A 22,059-nucleotide genomic window follows, 5' to 3' on the forward strand; every position below is an offset into this window, starting at 1 on the left:
ACCTCTCAGGGTTAAGTGCTCAGGGACACATCAGTGTTGTTAGAGGTGTGTTTTACTAGTGCTGCTTTTCCCCCCAACAGTCTAGACGGATTCAAGTAAACAACGTGTCAGCTCTAAGCTCTATTTCCTCTAGCCCTTAAAATCTACAATTGAAAGGTTTCACATTTATCCCAGAGACAGACAGTATAACAGAGACTTTGTTTATTTGTCTTTCACACCATAGCAACCACCCAGATAGAAACCTTCACACCATAGCAACCACCCAGATAGAAACCTTCACACCATAGCAACCACCCAGATAAAAACCTGTGTTTGCTGTTGTTGTTGTTGTTGTGAATAGGTCAATGTGGATTACCTGACCCGGGTCGCTGATGTATGAAAGGGGGGACATGGGTTCCTCTACACAGGCTTCGATCAGGATACCTCACTGGCCATGATCGGAGGCACACTAAGACCAAGAATACGATGGCAGGTGTTCGAGCAGGGCAAAAAGGATTATGAAGGACAAACACCACCCCAGTAACGGACTGTTGTGACAATGTGCACTGGCTTTTTTTTTTAACATGAGGCTATCAGAGCCCTAAACAAAGAAAAGCCCTGTCACATACCTGTCACATGATACTGACCATGACACTGACCATGATACTCACCATGACACTGACATGATAGTGACCATCATACTGACCACCATGACACTGACCATGTTACTGACCATGATACTGACCATAACACTGACCATGACACTGACATGATACTGACCATGACACTGACCATGTTACTGACCATGATACTGACCATGATATACTGACATGATACTGACCATGACTCTGACCATGACACTGACCATGATACTGACCATGACACTGACCATGATACTGACCATGATACTGACCATGATAACCATGATACTGACTATAACCATATCAGTATCAAGAGTACCCAAGAGCACCCCCCCCCCCCCCCCCCGTGTACAAAACATTGCTTCCAGCAGCACCCCCCAACAAGCCCCCATACTTCTGTGTACATGCACGCTGTGGGCTGTACCACCCTGTTGAGAAACACTACTTTAAATAGACCAAAGATTAATTTAGAACGGTAGCTCAGTAGCACAAACAGTGGGATTAGGGGTTTCGGACTATGCCCTAAAACTCATGGTAGTTAGTAGTTTAAAGCGCTTTGCATAAAAGCATCCACTTATGCTTTTGCGAAACACAGAATCAGGGCGATCTGTCACAATCTGTCACTGGGGAACTGAACCTTTAACTGATGCTTTAACAGGGGAGTATAACAGTGGAGGTGTCGCCAACATGTTGTTTACTCCTTGTCTCACACATCAAATTATACCTCACACATAATGGCAGGCATCTGGGGAAATAACCCACTGTACTCCCACACTAAATGAGTACATCACATTGTGTGTCCGTTTATATTTAAAAAAACATCCAATTTGGAGTGTGTTGTTGGTATATATAATGCCTGGCCAAAACGTTGTTTACCAGCTAGTTTACCAGTCCCTTGTTGTTTACCAGTCCCTAATTCACTGATTCACTGATTCTCACACTGGGGCATTCGTCTGAGGGTTGTCGAGCAGGGGTGGGGGTTAGTACTCCCCCCCCTCCCCCCCAAAACGGACAGATCATGATTTCTCCTCAACCCAGCAGGGCATCCATCTGGATTTGAGTAGGCTCATTGTTTTGACACTCACAGCAGGACTCCGTCTGGAGAGGGGAGAGCTGACCAGGTTGTAATGCATTTAGATTTCACTTTGGTCGACTACAGCCGTTTACAAGTGTGCTATATATAAATATTAAATAATGTTTGATTTGAGTCGATTATATTTGATAGATTTCATTATATTTGCATTAGATGTCAAAGTACAAGAATGGGGTAGGATGCCATTTTAGAAACGTTGAATTGATACTTAAGTTATATGTTGAAACAATTATCTTCAAGAATATTTGCATTTAAGTATTTCTCTTGGTTTGGGTTCATGTTCTTTTTTCTCTTCTTCCCAGCATGGCCTCCATCTGGGGGTGTTAAATTGGCCATGACGGTTGCTGGTTCAATCTGTGCCTCAAGTGAAACAGCTGTAGGTAACGCACAGGACCATTATTACAGCCAGCTGTAAACTGGTGACTGCAGTGCAGGCAGGTACATCTGCAGTGACTGCAGTGGTGGTAGGTCAGTACAGTGCCTACTACCAACTCTGCCAAAGTGTCCATGAGCAAGGCATTTAACTCCCAAAATTATCCAGGGGTGCTGCATTACACTGAACCTGTGCTCTGACCACTCTGATGTAATTGCGACTGTAGGTCGCAGATTACTATGAAAACCTGCAAAACCTGTCAGTCCATCACGCCACCATATGTCCACCAGTCCGTCACGCCTCGTGACACACTCCATATATGGCTGACCTCATCAAACCCTGGATAGCCATACATGGAGAAGACTGGATCATCATCTAGATATGGAGCCGACAAGCAACTCTACATCTGACCTCAAACATCAAACCCTTAGATCTCCATATGGAGCTGACCTGTTCTGACATTCCATATGTTGATCCTTCCTCACCCGTCCTTCCTCTTTGATGTCTCCCTTTTGACTGATACCTGTCCATTCAAACTCTAGACGGGTCCGCCCCAAAGTTATTAGTGCAGCCGCGCCCAGCAGCCTGGTGAAAAATAGAGTTCTCAACAGGACCGAGAATTAAGGCCCGGCCCTACCTGGGCCCTCATCAAACCCTGTACACTTAAGACACTGCCCCTGCTGCCACCCTTAGATCTCCATGGAGCTGACATGTTCTGACATTCCATATGTTGATCTGACCCCCCATGCCAAAGCACCAGCACTCGTCCAGCAGTCTGCCGTCACCCAGGCGGATGCGTGCACACAACCTCACCCTTTCTCGCCCTCAGGGCGTCTTACTGCCTGGTAGATTAGATACAGTAGGTGTAGGGAACTGTGTTTATGAGTGTATTTAGGAGGGTTGAGCAAAAGGCAATAAAGTAATATTCTTATTTTTGTTTTAGTGAGCACATGCTTAGTTTGGACATTGATCTATCTTTGGCAAATAAAAACCTCATGGTTGTCATGAGACACAAAATTACAAAGAGCCAAAAGAATCATGTACCATTTATTGTTCATAGCAGAAAACTTACCAAATAAAGTGCCACATATTGATATCACATTCCTTGATGCCTGCAGGACAAGAGTTAAACATAGTATTACCATTAATAGATTTATTTGGAAGCTGCACTAGCAATTATGTAAAACATGATATTAAGAAAGATACAAGTGAAGAAAACTAAAAATGTGAAACTGTTATCTCTCTCCATTCCATAGTGTTTTCACTGTATTCTCTCCTATTGGTCAAACCAGTGCTTGCTGTTTTTGTGAGAGCTGAATCCAAGGCTACAGACTGTCTGAGACACTTTTTTGGTTGGAATACGAATACCGGCACAAGCCATGGGCAGCTACTCAACCACCTACCGGTACAAGCCATATGGGCAGCTAGCTACTCAACCACCTAAGATAGTGGTCCCCAAACCTTCCTGGATCAGGGCCCACTTGAAAAATTCAAAAGCATCCACCATCGCTGAACTAAGACATACTAGTGTCCTGATATTATGCTTGCATATTTTCTCTTTTACATCGGAGGATAAATGTAGTCAAGGCACATTGGCTGTGCAAACACAAATATTCCCCCAGTTGCCTGGATATAGTTTATGAACAGTCTATGTTCATTGCTCCATGTGCAATATAAATGCCATTTTGTGTCAAAGGCCTGTAACTGGTTTGCACCAGCATGGAATATAAAACTCTAGAGCCCCCTGTTGTTCTGGCAGAGCCAGTCTCAGATTGATTGGGTTCTCGGCTAAAGTGAAGCAGACTCACTTTAGACCAGACTCTTTGGTGGCCAAATGAACATGTTGGCATTTCTAAACTGGAATCATCATAGCGGTCATTATCAAATTATTGACATTACATTCTTTCGAAATTTCCCACACGTCATCACTTCCCTACCTATAAACGTGCGGCACTTCCCTATCAATATCTTCATTTAACACATTCACTCTCTCATTTACACATAGGATCCTCTGTCACTGTCATTGTGCCATCAACTTTAGATTGATATGGTTCATTGAACCGTTCTCCAGATCCATATTTCATTATCTTTTAACGTCAATGAGAAAGGCACCACTACTGTTTTCGCTTGGTCACGGAGCCACTATACAGCATAGGGCTTTATACATATATCATTGTCCTGTAGCATTATTACAATATCATGGCTTGAGAAGCAGCATTACATTTGTCACAACTGAATCAAGTTACCTGATGTGTACGCCAATATACTGATTGGTTTATGACATGAGTTTAAATTAAAATGAGTGTGCATGGCTCAACTTAAAAAACAGGGTGGGTTGTTCATGAATGTTCAATGTGAATGCCCCTCTGGTTTTCACAAACATGGAGAATGAGCTTCCATTTCTTAAAATACAGTTTTATTTGTGAATTTACACTGATTAGCAGTACATCTAAAAAGCAACTCCATTAGATAACCATTTATATAGGATTTTCACAGGTCACAAAGTAGCTTGGCTCATTCTGGCATGCCAAAGAAAATGTATTATTATTCTTACAAACAGTGAACAAAATGGTGGACAGAGAGGCATTAGTAAAACAAGGTGCAAACTGTTGGAAATTAGAACAAAAATAAAAGAATGCAAATGCACATTCAGTTAATCCGGGAGCAATTTACGCTCATAAAATGGTTAATAAAATAAAAAAGACTAGTGCTGTCTGTAAACTATAAAGGGAAAAATAAAAGCATACTGTGATACAAATGGAGGATGAGAAGGGGAGAAAAAGGTTTCCAGGAAGAGAAATGAGTTTAAAGAAAAGGACAGTTCGAGCAATAAAAACATGGTGCATTAATGTCAGGTTCTCTTTACCCTTTTCCACACGATATACACTTCCACTTCCCAACTCGCTCACACCGTCTCCCTCTGTTGCATGCCTGGTAATACCAAGCTAAGCTCTGCCCAGAGCTAAAACAAAGTTCTTGTTTAACACAGTTAAAGATGCACACTCTGTAACCTTCCCTTCCCATGATCGAAATTCCAATATTTCACATTGCTCGCTGGGATATTGGTGCATCTGGTACAAAACTGCTTCATTATATTTCAGAGGGAAGGATGTGTGACAACCCGTTCTTTTTTTTTTACAAGTTCAGCTATGGGTCATCCGATGATTACGTCATGCACACTTTTGTTTTTGAGAAGTTACACGAGGGAGGTTTAAGATTGAAATGACAGGGCTCACTGAGAAATCAAATAAAAATAAAAACAAACAATATTTCCTCTTCATAGCGTTGCCTCAAACTGGGTTCGGGTAAATAGGATGCTCCAGTTCACGATGCAAGAACATTGAGTGAGTGTTGGCTATACAGTAAAAGTATATCCTCAGTTATTTTATCAGTTTGTAACTATACAAAGAGAGTATACTAAATGTAACATGTTACATTTATACAGTATACTCTCTGGAGTTAAATTAACACTGAGGACTTTACTGTGTGTTACAGTACACAAATGCGGACTGTTTGAGAGTCTGGGGGCGTTGAATGCAGTCATTGGGGTAATTGAAGAGCTCTCCACATGGTCCCTTGATGCCAAAGTGGACTCATAGAATATTGGAGAGAAAAAAAAAACAATATGGCTTAAAAAAACACACACAAAACACACCAAACAACATTGCTGTTTCATGCTCATGGCCAATAACTCTGGTTCCAGCTAATGGCGGATAGTCTTACATTGCATTTCAGCACCAGCTTGCTTATGCTTGTTGAGTACATTACAATCTTCCAAGTGTAAAGACCAATGAATTCCTAAACCGTTCCCTGTATTTCACAACTAGCTCGTTGCTTGTTCCAGCAAAACCCTTACCAATATCAAACACTCTGATTCACCGGTGAGACCACCTGCAACTACATTGTGTTATATATATACCACAAGAAAAGTGCAGCACAATAAAATAAAAATATATAGTTTAAAAAAATCTATAGCCAACACATCCAGTTTTCATATATCTGTTATATAGTAATATTTTAGTTATCTGATGTCTACAAGATAATTTGAGAAACCAGGCATCACTACAGAAGAACATGGTCAGCCATATAAATTCAGATTTCTTGCAAAATAAACATGCTTAACATTTTGTATTCTCTGTAAAAGTATAGAAATGAGTACAAAATAGAGTTGACTAATACCAAATTTCTGTGTTCAATTAAAAAACAAAAAACATTTCATGAGATGACAAGGGGTGTTCTGCTCCAAAGAAAACCAAAACAATGATGCTTCACTAAAACGTGATTTTTTTGTTTGTTGTTTATCTCCGGCAGACGGAGAGCTGTCTGTGTGTCTGTCTGCAGTTCATCTCACAAACGTCTAGGCCAATTAATCAGCAAGCATCTCTCTTGTTTTACACTGGCAGCTGGCCAAGGACCTCACCTCAATTCTGAAATACGTTTCAAATCCGGCAACGACAACTATGTAATTTTTTGGGGGGGGAATTTATAATCGCAGTGCAAGTGTCCCTCCGGGCTGTGGGACAGGAACTGGCCGATCACAGCAGGCGATTGGACAAGTGTCCCGCCAGGCTACAGACCTGGCACTATAGACAATCGCAGACATGCAAGATGTGATGGCTGTGTGTTGCTGTATGAGCAAAAACATACCCCAATTAAATGATTATCGCAACCAACGTATAAACAGATAATGCTTGTTGCAGCACATGCCTGACTCTTCCACAGAGTGCCTAATGACGCATACATACAGAGAGGAGAGAGAGACATAGCTTCCCGTCACTCTGTCAAACAATATGAGGCTGCTTTCATGTGCATGTGGGGTTAATTGGTTTTCTTCCACTGAGGAATTGGAAGTACCCACGGGGCTTTTTTTCAGATATCCTATGTGAGGAAGAAGTTTAGACTAGGAGACGTATAAGAAACTCATTACGCCACCAAACAACAACTTCTGCTTGAGTCATTTCCACCACCGCACCGGCACATGTTCCGCTTTGAACCAAGGGCCACGTTGTGCTCATGTCACAACTCCAGTGGCACGTCCTCCTGGTGGGAAACCACATTAAAATCACAGCACTGTGTTCAACTATTAGAGAGAGAGAAATGCAGTTTGACGTTATTTTGTCAGACAGTATCAGTATTATTATAAGGGCATGCCTCCTGGTGAAGATGTGTGCTCTATCGAGTGCACCTGTCTATTATTATTTATTTTTTATTTATTTTTATTTTAGTGAGGCAAAGTTGAGATGACGAGGCTAGCACATTAACGTACGACATAAATGTGAGATGGTGCAAGTCGTCGTGTTTCCTACGACATGCGAGAGCTCCGTTGTCCACAGTACATGCAGCAGCACTCCCCGCCACGTAACCATGGCATTATCGCGCTACAGCGTAGGTAGCAGGAAGAGTGGATGGCAACAGTTGCATACAGAGAAGCTCGCTTAGGGGCGAATAGAGAAAAGCTGTGTTGAAGAGAGACTGAAGAGAGAGCAAGGAGCAACATGGTTAAAGAGAAAAGACAGGAAATCAACGCAGCAACGGCTGGATTTCCATGACCAGTGTTCCAGTGTGACCATCATTTCATGTAGTCTTTATGGTCATTGGGGTTCACTATCCAGAGTCAAGTGACTGAAGAGCACGTAAAATGGAAAGAAAAAAGCTAATTTCTGTACGCTGAGCTCCACATGTGCAGTTTCTAGATCACTGACAGTGCCTTTATGGACTTGTAAAATTTATACACAGCGGTTTAAAATTCCATTATCAGCCCAGGAACACACAACACACACAGGATGAGCCAGTTACTCAGGATGTACGGGGGGGTTGTCAGCCAGAAGAGTCCATATTACTTCTGACTGGAGCCCTAGTAGGAGATAACGTATGATTTAGACAGGCTATGTACCTGGGGATTTGCTGGAGCTTTTGTAACCCCCCTTTCCTATTCCCTATCAAACAGTCCTGCACTTTTGCAGGAGCCAAGACTCTCTTTTTTTTGTTTTTTTAATACAACCAATTCATATATTTTTTTTAAATCTTTTCTCCACGCCCGAAAAAATACATTTTGTACATAAAAGAACCATTTGTTAAAAACAAAAAGAAACAAATAAAATTAAAAACAAATGATAAAAAAAACAAAAAAAACAGACACTGAAACGGACAAAAAAAACAAAACAAAAAAAACGATGCTGAATAAAACCCAGTTTATACTTCATTATATGACGTGTCACGTTTTTTTTTGCTTAAAAAATCTGTTATTTTTTTGGGCGAGCGACAGTGTCGTGCAATGAAGTATGAATCAGGCCCAAGCCGTAGGGGTTTTCCCCCCTACTGCTACACTGCCCTGCCCTCCCCACCTCCACCTGTTTCCCTTCAGGCCTCCGTCTTCTCTTTCTTCTTGTTCTTCTTCAGGAAGGACGGGGTGCGGAACTTCTTCTTCTTCTTGGTGTTGGGCGACTTGGAGGGCGAGCTCTCCAGGGAGAGGCACTCCTCGATCTTTTCGCCGGGGGAGCGCACCGTGATCTCCACGCTCTCCACGCTGGTGGTGAGCTGGCTGACGCGCTTGGACAGCTCCTCGTCCACGTGGTCGTGGCCGTCCTTGCCGTTCATCAGGCCCGTGTGGTTATCTGAGCGAGGGAGGGAGGAAGGGAGGACAGAGGTTAGAACGAGGACGAGGAGGCCCTTCCCTCCTACCAACGGCCGACGCTCAAGGCGGCCACGCTTGCTACCAAAAACACTATACTGGAAGTCTCCAATGTCTCCATCTTAACTATAAATGCACCAAGTCTCTGTGTGTACGTCTGCAATCCACGTAACTCGATAACCGTTCGCCCCACCGACTTCAAATTCGACACACGCGTTCCACACCACCACAGGTGTTGAGTCGGTCGGACCCACGGTTGTCCAGAACCGCCCCAAAAAGGCCTCTTCCCGGGCTCTGGACCGGGCCCCTGCTCTGGGTCCATATATGGAGCTGGCCTGTTCTGACCTCACAACACAACATATTTGGGCATGCCTGAAACAGAACTCCATAAGCTGGCCTGTTCTGACATCCTGTGGTGTCGGTGTTGGCTTGTTGCCTTGGGCAGGTAATAATTCACTATTCTGTGCCTATCGGGTTGCAACTCGAAAAGGGCTGAGTCGGTTCGCAACATTCGACACGGCATGGTGTCTCTCATGGCTCAAGTTCGCTTGAGACGGCGCCCCTCCGTCACAGTCTGAAACTATATCGGCCAAAAAGTCCACGGTTGTTGGAAAAATAGCGGGATTGGATCCCGGAAGTGTGGATTGGAAGTCTAATGACTAACGAGGCACGCTACCGAGCTGACTGCCATATATATATATTTTTTTTAAATAAATATCCGTAAAAAATATTGATTTTCCATCCCAGCACTTCAAATTTCAGTGTCTGAAACAAAATGAAGTACAGCCACCAGGAAGCAGCTCTGTTAATGAATGTTTGATAAAAATGTCAATAATTAATAGAAAGTATCTGCCCTTCTGCTTTTATCCATACATACAGTAGAGTAGATAAACAAAAATCAGGGCATTCTGGTGTTCTTGTACTGTATCTCGATATTTAATGTGGAGAAGAGGCTGCCCCCCTCGGCATGGCCACCAGTTTTAGTGTTAGCCTTTTGGCTGAGAAGATCAAGATACTGTGGTATCTTGATCTGTGGCATGTCCAGAAGTGGGACCAGACTGTGTGCTTCTGGGTGTTTAAATTTTGTCTTCTCAACATCTCATACATAGGCTAGCAATGTGCCCTCTTTGACCCGTCCCCGTGCTCTACATATTTCGTAAACCCCCAGTGACCCGATAGCCTAGTGAATGTGACCGCGCTGGCTCCACCCCACTCCATTAATGATTATTCATGTCAACAGTCCATTCCTCTGTGATGTAAACCCATAGTAAGAGAATGGAGGACACAGGCATCCTGTTACTACACTAAATAACACTCCTTTCAGGACCTGCTCGGGCTATTTTCATCTGGGACAATGGACACAGTGTGACATCAAAAGCGCCTTGCACAACAATTGACCCATTTCTGGCCACAGAATGACATCAACCCTGTTGACCTTGTGATCGGTGGTGTCTTCTGATGTGGTTTTGTCCGTGAGCCTGTGTGCATGTGAACCGCCAGGAAGTCAGTCTGAGGCCGTTTTATTTTTAAAGATATTTTTGGGACCTTTTTTTAAGACTTGTTGTTTTTGTACAAGAGATAGTTGAGACACAGGAATAAGGGAATTGAACCGGGGCTTCGTTGGTCAGGGCACATTGCACCCATGTGGTATGTGCCCTGACCACTTGGCCACTTGATTGATATTGCTCATCGCTGTTGTTGTCGTTATAGTTGTGGTGTGTACCCTGCCATCCACTTGAGTTATGATTTTTTAATAGACAACTTTATAGTTATCGTTCTTGGTGTGGACTGCGGATGTCCACACTTGGCTCTTAAAGAAGAGTACAGTAACGGCAACAGTCTCTGTTTAACACATCTATATACAGTATATATACTGTAGCTATAATGCCGTTGTCCATGTAGCGTGCATTGCGTGGTTTAGTACGGTTACTGTGTTGTAGAGCAGAATGCTCACACACTCCAGCGAAAAAAAGAAAACAAAAAAAAACACATTTTGAGGAAAGTGTCTTGGAAGTGGGCGATACCTTCTTTAGCTGGAGTGCTTTGTGGGGACTGGGTGAGAGACAGAGACTGAGACAGAGTGGAACCGTCGTCGGAGGTTAGTTCGTGCTCGCCATCTGCAGGGGGGTTGGTGAGAGGGGGTGCGGTAAGGTAGGGGGAGGGGGTGAGGCAGTGATGGAGGGTGAGGTGAGGGGGATTGTTGGGTGTGGTATAGTAGAGGATAGAAATTGTGGAGGTATAGGTTGAGGGTGAGAGATTAGTGACAACACACGTTAGAAACAGGCCATGCACAGATTATTTTTTCTCTTACTTTTTCAACCACTTTCAAACTGCCAACCACTTTCAAACTTTGGGCATGTCATTATAGGCGGAATATTGTTTTTAAATGAAAGAAATGAGAAATTCCCTAAAATAGCACAAGTGGCAGATAAAGTGGCTCTTGCCATTATTCATTGCACGACGAAGTATGATAAGCAAGTATGCTAAGGAGTAGTTCACCCCCCCAAAAATGACTTAATTTCTATCAATTAAGCCCTGAATTCATGGAGATTGTCTTTGTCGCATTCCTTTCTTTTTTGGCTTTCGCCTCTATTTTATATATTTTTTTATGGCGGGACAGACAGTAGGCTGACAGGAAATGGGGAGAGAGATGGGGGGGTGACATGCAGTGAAGGCCGTCGGGATCGGGAGTCGAGCCCGCGGCACACTGCCAGACTGCATTACCAGCCAAGGTGCCTGGACCGCTGAGCCACGGCCCAGGCCGTCTTTGTCGCATTCCTGAGCTAATAATTTGAGGAGTGTCATTTTAGCGAAAAACTAAATAAATCTCCATGAATTCAAGGCTTCATGGGGTGTGTAACTGATAGAAAATAAGTCATTTTTTTGGGTGAACTAACTCCTTCGGAATGCTTGTCTGTCGGTCAGTTGGGGTTTCCAGGACATTCGCAGTGCCGTCGCTGTTCCCAGAGAGCTATAGCCTCTCCTGACAGCTCAGCATGCACCGTGGTGTATAGAGCGTAGCAGTCCCGCCCCCTACCATGGACCAGGAAATGATTCCCAATGCATTTTTCCCATAGACATTTCAGAAAGTATTTATTTAAAGACGGTTACGCCGCGGACAAAGCCAACTCGAGTCGTGACAACTCATGACAACACAAACAATATTTTGGACCCAACAAATAATTACAAAGAAGAAAAACAACAAAAAAAGTGTTGTAACCTGCCGTTTTTTTCTTCTTTCTAATTATTTTTTCGGCCCCAAAAATTGTGTTTGTTGTCATGATTTGTCACGACTCGAGTTGGCTTTGTCCACGGCGTAAACGTCTTTGAATAAATACTTTCTGAAATGTCTATGAGGAAAATTAACGGAGAATCATTTCCTGGTCCATGGTAAGGGGTGGGACTGCGACGCTCAATTGCGTGGTGTATTGCACCGTGATATATTGCGTGGTGTATTGCGTGGTGTATTGCGTGGTGTATTGCACCGTTGCGTGGTGTATTGCGTGGTGTATTGCACCGTGATATATTGCGTGGTGTATTGCGTGGTGTATTGCGTGGTGTATTGCGTGGTGTATTGCACCGTGATATATTGCGTGGTGTATTGCGTGGTGTATTGCACCGTGGTGTATTGCGTGGTGTATTGCACCGTGATATATTGCGTGGTGTATTGCGTGGTGTATTGCGTGGTGTATTGCACCGTGATGTATTGCGTGGTGTATTGCGTGGCAGGGTAGGTTCAGCATCAGCCAATGTTCAAGGGCTCTCGTTAATCACTGCTGAACTCATGATGGAGCATAATGTGGGAACTCATGATGGAGCATAATGTGTGGGCTGCGTCCACAATTAAATACGTGGTCATATGTTTACAGTCCAGCTATGCTTTGGAGGCTTCATGAACCACTTTACATCCCTGTTATCGATGTAGGGTTGGAAACCGACAAAACCGTTCTTTTTAATTTAATTTAATTTTTAATTTTGTTTTAGTTTAATTTTTAGTTAGTAGTTCAAATAGCCAAACTGCAAGCTCACAGTGCATCGTGGCGCGTTGTGAGCTTGTACATAGTATGCTATTTTCACTACTTTTGTCCGACACTTTTGTTTGAAGGGCATTAATTGACAAGGTTTTTGCCCGACAGCAACACAACGATACATCGTCATACGATGAATATCTAAAGTAACCAATCTGCAAGCTCACAACGCGCAGTGGATCTTGTAGATCTGCCATTTGTGAACATTTTGAATTTTCTTCCTCCTACAATGACGTGCCCAAAATAGGGACACTCTTACACTGTATGGTCATTAGCATTTCTTGTGCACAATATTCCCATGCCAGTTCAACACTTATACAGTATTATCATGTTGTTAATAGTTAGCATGCAGAGAGTCATACTCATTCTCATTCGTATATTACAGCATACACACAGTATAGCTCTGTACTCTGTGAGCTCTGTAAAACAGGCAGGAAAATATGGCATGTTATACATTCTGTGCATCTCATATTTGCATTAACAAATACAAATCTCACTGATAATCTGCCATGTGATCCCAACAAGTGGGACGATAAAAGATCATGTTTAATTATCTCAGAGAGTGACACACCAAACAAAGACATGCTTAGTGAAGGCTGGCCTTTGGTTGATTGTTGAATAGCTATGAATAAAAATAAGTTGTTTTATTTTTATGGTTAAAAGAAACAATAAATCTTATTGAGTGAGTGTTGATTGTTGTGGTACATTGTGAAAGCTGTTCTGGTTTTCTACCAGGATGTTTCTCTATTGCTAGATGTACTCTAGCAATAAAATAAAAGTTAAAAGTTAAATAAAGTTAAAGTTAATAAAATAAAATTACTACGTTTAGTTTGCTTGCCTTTTTGATTAAAACCCCCCCTTTTTTTTTAAAGGGCACCCATACTGAACGTACAGAACTCAACCGGATTTCCTTATTTTGGCCATATCATCATCACCGAAAAATGACAAAAAACATTTTCGAAAATAGCAGATAGACAAGCACGCAAACGTGTTGGGACTGTAGATCTGCTATTTTCATTATTTGTCATACGACAAAGTATCAGGGTTTAAGGCATTGAGGCTTGGTTATCTGGTCTCATTCATAATCTTTATGATACTTTTAACTTTTTATGGTTTTTATTAAACTTCTGGGCTATTTTCACATTTTCATCATAAAAAAGAAACAGTTTTGGACTTGCAAGGTTTCCACCCAAAAGCAACGTATATACTTTATATATGTGTGTGTGTGTGTGTGTGTGTGTGTGTGTGTGTAGGCTAGCCATGCATTAGGCCGCTCCAGACGGTCTCCAGCCTGTGTTATGATTGGCCACTGGGGAGGCCTGCACGGAGCTGCGGGGGTGACAGTGTCATAGCAACCGGCTCCACTCATGTGGCGGTGGTGTGTGAGGACCTGCTGTCAGGCCATCTTTAGTCACGTTGAGCTTCACACACACACATACACACACACACATACACACATCCGCTCAAACACGCATACATACGTATGGAAACGCACATTCATATACATGCTGCACACGATCGCATCTATGAGCAGACGGACGCTAACTCGCTCACACACACACACACACACACACACACACACACACACACACACACACACACACACACACACACACACACACACACACACACACACACACACACACACACACACACACACACACACACACTTGTGGTACTATGCCTGTGAGGACATTAACATTTGAGCATTGTGATTTTTTTTAGTCCCAGACCTTAAGTCGAAGATAGCCGATCTACAAGTTCACAACACGTTGATCAGCTATTTTCAGTGTGTATAACTCAGGTATAACTCCAACCATAACCCCAACATGGATATTTCACTAAATTGTAAGCCTAAGCCGTATTCATCCGCAGTGAGGACCAGGACAGTTGTCCTCTCCTCACAATGTCCATTTCTCAGATTCTACTATACTTACGGGGACATTTGGACCTCACAAATATGGTAATATGAGTACACACGATGACTAACTGCAGCAATACATGGCCTGCAGTGTAGTGGACGACCCCCCTCAGCATCCATTCATTATTGATTTTTCCTTTGCTTCAATGAAAGACATTGGAACAGAGGGCTAATATAATTAGCATCGACCGCTCTCCACAACCCTGTGCGCGTGCGTGTGTATGTGTGCGTGTGTGCGTGCGTGCAGGTTAAGTGTACATGTGCGTGCTTAGAAATGCAAGGCAGCGTGTTAGAATATAGAGGTTGTCCACTGGGAATGTTGCTAAGGAGACGTTTTTCGGTAAGATGGTGCTGCTTGGCTGGGCCCTTGTTTGTTATTGAGACTATAGGGACGGGCTGCCTCATGTACATGTATGTGTGTGTGTGTGTGTGTGTGTGTGTGTGTGTGTGAGCGAGAGAGAGACAGAGAGAGAGAGAGTACAGTAGGCGTGTTCATGCATGCATTAACATATAATTGCTGTCAGGCAGAAACCTTGCATCTCCATATTTATACTTTTTATGGGCTTTTCTTTTGGTAAATGACTTCATTGTATAAGTGTGTCGAGGAAAAGTAGCAAAAAATGGCCGATCTACAAGCTCACAACAGGCCGCAGTGTTAGCTTGGAGATCTATTTTCGATACCTGTGATGTGATTGTGAAATGTGAAGGTGGTTAAGTCTGTCTGTGGGTTTTATACATATTTAACCAATGAGTATGACTGAATAATAATAATAATGACTATGTTAGATCTATCAGAACGCGCCAACACAGGTTCCTTTTTCTTTTGAATTTCCTGAATACTAACGTTTTTTTTTGGCTCGGAACAACGATAATACGATCCTCCTGCAATCATTTATGGGCTTTGGGTTCCTGTGCATGGTGTTTGTGTGTGTGTGTGTGTGTGTGTCGTACCGCTTGGTTTATGTGCAAGCATGGTGTGTGTGTTGGGTTTATGTGCATGGTGTGTGTGTGTGTGTGTGTGTGTGTGTGTGTGTGTGTGTGTGTCGTACCGCTTGGTTTATGTGCAAGCATGGTGTGTGTGTTGGGTTTATGTGCATGGTGTGTGTGTGTGTGTGTGTGTGTGTGTGTGTGTGTGTGTGTGTGTGTGTGTGTGTGTGTGTGTGTGTTTGTGTGTGTGTGTGTGTGTCGTACCGCTTGGTTTATGTGCAAGCATGGTGTGTGTGTTGGGTTTATGTGCATGGTGTGTGTGTGTGTGTGTGTGTGTGTGTGTGTGTGTGTGTGTGTGTGTGTGTGCGTGCGTGCGCGTTGTACCGTTGAGGCCCAGACTCCTGCTCTCGCTGCTCTTCCGGTACTCGGCCAGCTCGCTGAAGGGGTTGGGAGGCAGGGGGACCATCTGCTCCTCCTCTGTGGGCACGTATGGCTGGGGAGGAGGAGGTGGCAGGGACAGGAGTTAGCAAGGGAGCAGGATCATGCACACACACACACACACACACACACACACACACACACACACGCTCACACACACACGCACAAGCTCACACATACACACACACACACACACACACACACACACACACACGCACACACACACACATGCACACGCTCACACACACACACAAACGCACACGCGCACACACACACTCACACTCAAGTGTTTCCAGACAGATATCTCGTGTACTAACAGGATTTCATTACCTACAATTTTTGGACAATTCATTTATTGTCAGGCAAGTGGGCATGACCTTTGGTCAAGTAGAACATGGCCTATACTCAAAGTGCCTCTGAGACCTTAGTGTCAACTGTCAACCGCCGAAGGCCTATTCATACTCCAGCTTTAGGTGACAAGGTGACCACCGAAACATGACATGACGTCACGCCGCGGTGGTAAGCGACTCACCGCTCACCCAAACGCATCTCTGTTTTTACTAACCACCGTTTCGGTGGTCACCTTATCACCTAAAACCGGAGTATGAATTAGGCTTTGAGTCTGCCTCTTTCTCACACACACAATATTGAGCACACATATTGCACATGCACTCACACATACACACCCCCACGCATACGCACCCCCCTCCCCCCACACACACACACACTTTGAGAGACAAACATATAATCAAACACATAACGCATGCACGCACGCACACATGTCCCACACACACACACACACACACACACACACACACACACACACACACACACACACACACACACACACACACACACACACACACACACACACACACACACACACACACACACACACACAGAATTAGGCTGTCACACATGCCCACTTAATTACAGGGCATGCAAGCAGTCACACAATGAAACAAGAGAGCGTCGACCACATTACACACACTCAGTACTTATTTAAAGACGCCATCTACTATACATTCACATGAAGTGACGTGAAATGAAATGTACAGACTCTCATGTTCAATATTAAAGAATGACCATAAAATGGGCTCCCTTGAGAAGAGAACCAGACGTTCACTGGGTTTTATATGAGGGGGAGTGGTGTCACATCACAGTGAACATGAAAACACACACATGCCCACAGAAAACGCCTGTGGAGTGACAGGCCTGTTTAGCTCAAGCATGATTTATACGTTGGTGTTCGGAAATAGCACATCTAGCTGTGAGCTTGTAGATCGGCTATTTCTGGCGCAGGACACTGCGCGTGATGAAGTATGAGTCAAACCTTTACTGTGTACAAAACACACAAAAACAGTCATGCTCTGAGACTTTATCTCACAAAAGAAAAAAACACAAATGTATATAATAATAATAATAATAATAAAAAGAATGTCATTCCATGTTACTAAAGGAACACACAAGCAAGCATCTTTTTTAACCCCCCAAATGTTCAACTAAACCCATCAGATGCAAACTGAAAAATACAGAAACACCTGTAGATATTTACCATTATATTTACTCTCACTGGGTCCTTCAATGCAAAACACACACAAAACCAGGCATGAAAACATTAGAATCTAAATTTGTTAAATTTCCCAACATGTTTTATGTTCTAAAACCTAGAGTCCAGACTCCAGGTTTTATCTGTATGTTATTAACCCTTGTTGCAGAATGCATGCAATGACACCATCTAGTGGTGATATGTGGTAATACAACGTTAGGTGAATTATAGTTCTCGCTTTGGTGCATTTCTCAGATCAGAATAGAAATTCTCAAAGTTACTTGTTCAATCTCCATGTCATCTACAGTAGATTCTACTCGGCTCATAATAGCCATTTCTTACTCTTTTTAACAAATGCCAAATGCTTTGGCACATTCATGAAACTACATTTATTTATTTTTAGTAAATGAATGCCCTACTACTTTCCTGAAAATAACCGTTTTTTGGATATAGAAGCCCAACAGCAACCATACCATATCCGTTGATGACTTGGATGACAGAGTTAAGCAAATATCAATGGGATTGGTTACGGTATTTAAAGGGGCATTCCACTCATTTTCAACATTTTACTATGTCATTAATATAACTTAGAGCTGTTGTGTGGAAATAATAAAAAAGTCCCCCCATTCTGTGTTTCCTAGAACTAGAGGTCTGAAAAAATCATTAACATGGTGAAACACATCTTGATGATGTCATCAAGATGTGTTTCACCATGTTAATGATTTTTTTCATAATTACAGTTCTAGGAAACACAGAATTGGGGGACTTTTTTATTATTTCCACACAACAGCTCTAAGGTATATTAATGACATAGTAAAATGTTGAAAATGGGTGGTTTTCCCCTTTAAGAAACTCTGTGACAGTGCCCTCATACTACTACTACTACTGCTCCAAAGTGAGTGACACCCACAGCCACAACACCAGAGGGAGTGGGAGCATCCACGATCTACACACGTGGGACAATTCTCATTCTTCTACTCTGCCACCGTAATGTGGAAGGGTCTGACATCATCCATTGAAGGATCACTGGTTTCTTTCAAAACTGGCCCGAAAAAGCATCTATCGGGAAACTACAAGTGGAGTTGGATATTAATTCCCATTGAATTGAGGGGTCATGTATACACTGCTGCCACTATTCTTTTTTCTCCTCTGAACATATAGCTATTTTTATGTTGATGAATTGAATATATAGGATCACAAAATGGAAACAAGTCCCCAGAACAATTTTGTCCTAAATGTTTTACTGTACCTCCGTGCTGTTTACATGTGACTAATACAGTATTCAATACAACAACTCACATGTTCATCGACAAATATTTACATTTGAGAGATGAAGGATTTAGACCAAGTTACCAGCAGCTTTTGCAAGTAATACATTGTGTAGGGGCTGTTCGATTTGTTTCGAGAAATGAATTTAGTGCTTTGCAAATGTTACATTTGATTCAAGAAATGTACCTACGTGACAAACTGTAATGAACTAGGTTAGCATTAGTCTAGTAATTGTTACATACATTCGGTGTCTTTCTATATATTAACCAAATATAGGTCGACAGAACGGACTATTCCATTGGTGTATATTTATTGTGGACTGATGGTATTGCTGTATCTTATAAAGACATGTGCAGTAGCACAGCATGCTACGTCGTCCCAACTCTCACCTGTTGTGGGGGATCAATGGGGATGCCAGCCAGGTGTTGGGAACGTGGTCCTGACGTCATCATGTCATACCTGTTCTGGTCTCTGATCTGTGACAGAGCAAAAACAACACAGTGGATGACGTCAAGACTTGTGTCATGGAGCCAGCAAAGACGCAAAGACTTTACAACGAGCTGAATGAGAAACTCAGTAGTGAATCTTGGAAGGAGGAAGTTGTCGTCTTCTCTGTTAACAGTTAACGCATTGGTTCTCAGAGTGGGGTGCGGGGACAGCCGGTACACCCAGGGGTCCTTGGGGTGGTACCAGGGGGGTCCCCAGAAAGAAAATAGAATAATATAGCGTCACAATCATTTTAACCACTTTAACCCAGTCTCAGGGCGGACACTCTAACCGCAAGGCCACTGAGCTGGTGTACTGTTAGTGTGTACTTTACTTGGCTAAAATACAATTTTAAGTGCTGCTCATGGAAAGCAGACTAGCAGACAAAGGGAAGGAAAAAAAAGGAAAAAGAAAAGGAAAGTCATATTGACATCATCATCCACCAGGTCAATACAATATGTATTATGTGAGCTTTAAAGAAACCAGACCCATCCACATGTTTCTAGGCCCCGTCATTACACACCTTCGCCACCGTCTTTGGCTACAGTGTTGTATGAATGATGGTACAGTGACCTGTTGTATGATGGTACAGTGACCTGTTGTATGATGGTACAGTGACCTGTTGTATGATGGTACAGTGACCTGTTGTATGACGGTACAGTGACCTGTTGTATGATGGTACAGTGACCCGTTGTATGATGGTACAGTGACCTGTTGTATGATGGTACAGTGACCTGTTGTATGATGGTACAGTGACCTGTTGTATGATGGTACAGTGACCTGTTGTATGATGGTACAGTGACCTGTTGTATGATGGTACAGTGACCTGTTGTATGATGGTACAGTGACCTGTTGTATGATGGTACAGTGACCTGTTGTAGGATGGTACAGTGACCTGTTGTATGATGGTACAGTGACCTGTTGTATGATGGTACAGTGACCTGTTGTATGATGGTACAGTGACCTGTTGTATGATGGTACAGTGACCTGTTGTATGATGGTGCAGTGACCTGTTGTATGATGGTGCAGTGACCTGTTGTATGATGGTACAGTGACCTGTTGTATGATGGTACGGTGACATCAGAGGAGTGTTCAGACTCACTTTGTTTCTCTTCTGCTGCACTTCACTGGGGTCTGTGTTGAGAGGGACAAACTGATTGGGGTCTTCAATCCTGATCGGGGTGCCCGTCTCCTCCGCTTTCATCCACTGCACAGGAGCAAAGAAGAAGAAGGAATATCAAGTTAAATCTATCTTCTCTAACATTATTACGCATGAGAATCAAGAGTGTCTCTCAATGTCCATCAAAGACGAACTAGTCTGGTGTTTTCCCCATTACTCCAGCTAGACTAGACCAATGTCCAACTTTGCTTTCCTCAAAAAGGGCCACTTTTTGCGCCCCTTTTGCAACCAGATCTTATTTCAACCCATTTAGACCGTAGGACGTGTGGAAACGTCATAGCTAATCCAACCCACGGATTGCGAGGACGTGTACACACGTCCTAGCACATTTTCATTGATATCAAACGAGAGAAAAATATTCAGATTTGTTTTCTTTTTTTGGGGGGTTGGCCTCTCCTTCTGCACCATACTCCTTGCTGTTCGCGCATGCGCGTTGGCGTTCACTTCCCTGTTTACGGCTCAGAAAGAATGCCTCGTATCTCCTAATCTAGGGAGCTCTCCGTGGTTTTGACCAGATGGATATACTAAGCTCTTCATTTCTGACTTTAACATGCCTCTCGTTCAAAATATGAACGCGAGGGATTATTCAGCGACTTTATCATAATCATAGCGAGGTAAGCAAGCAACATTATTCCTCCCGGTTTTTGTACGGAACGGAAGGGGGGGGGGCTTTCAGAGTAAAAGCTGCCATATCTGCGCGGCACCCTGAGCTGCTATTTTGAAAGAAATCCCGGCGCCGATTGTGTTAATGATGTTTGGGAGACAAGAAACACTTTCCTGGGGTTTATATGTGGATGATTTGAGTTTTTAGATATTTTAGTATTTCAAAGTGTCTGTGATGTCATGGACACTGGTCTCACTGCTGGATTACTACACTGACCAGAATGCTTTGCTGCACTCACCTTACTGAGACAATGTGTAGTCCAGGAAGGAAGTGAGACTAGTGCCCATGACATCACTGGCACTTTGAAATACTAAAATATCTAAAAACCCCAGGAAAGTGTTTCTTGTATAATATTATGCAAATCATATTGACTTGATTTGATGCTACACCATTGTACATGCTTGATGAGGGCCAATAAGATAGTATGACATGCACTTCTCCATTTTACCAATAGAGGGCAGTCTAATACAAGATCTAAAACAAGGGGAGTTCAGGTCCAAATCAACACCAAAGTCATCACATGACTTTCTGAGCAGAAACGCCATTATAATCCACACAAGCTGGCCATTGATATAATACAACAATCTGTGTCATATTAATGTTGAAATGACATCACCATTTCACACTTTGCACATTTGTAACTGAGGGGCTACAAATGTAACCATGGGTGGCCATAGCTCAGGTCCCAGGTTCGAGAAAGAGGGGCGGGCGAACCGAGCACCCAAAAAAAGGAGGGCGGATCTAAAATCAGGTTTCGACTCAAACGAGTCTTCATCAGGGCAACTTGGCAAGTAGTCAAAGTCCCAGGTTCGATTCCTGGCCTCAGCAATGTGTTGAAGTGTCCCTGAGCAAGACACTTAACCCATAACAGCCCGCTGCT

General features: G+C 43.0%; 1 protein-coding gene across 4 annotated transcripts in view; it reads right to left on the minus strand.

Moving 5' to 3' along the window:
• Positions 1-4,485: 4,485 nt before the first annotated feature.
• Positions 4,486-22,059, minus strand: part of add3a (adducin 3 (gamma) a) — a 112,073-nt gene continuing 94,499 nt past the window's right edge. For 3 of the 4 annotated variants that reach the window (XM_079500083.1, XM_079500082.1, XM_079500081.1), the window contains exons 11-15: positions 20,438-20,542; positions 19,239-19,325; positions 15,978-16,086; positions 10,742-10,834; positions 4,486-8,700 (exon numbers count right to left, since the gene is read on the minus strand). In XM_079500083.1, the coding sequence (XP_079356209.1) occupies positions 8,447-8,700; positions 10,742-10,834; positions 15,978-16,086; positions 19,239-19,325; positions 20,438-20,542 (648 nt within the window). In that variant the 3' untranslated portion in view covers positions 4,486-8,446. The remainder of the gene's footprint in view (positions 8,701-10,741; positions 10,835-15,977; positions 16,087-19,238; positions 19,326-20,437; positions 20,543-22,059) is intronic. The other variant, XM_079500084.1, reaches the window with a different exon arrangement.

The sequence above is a fragment of the Electrona antarctica genome (genome assembly GCF_951216825.1).
Source record: "Electrona antarctica genome assembly, chromosome: 4".
Classification (NCBI taxonomy): Eukaryota; Metazoa; Chordata; class Actinopteri; order Myctophiformes; family Myctophidae; genus Electrona; species Electrona antarctica.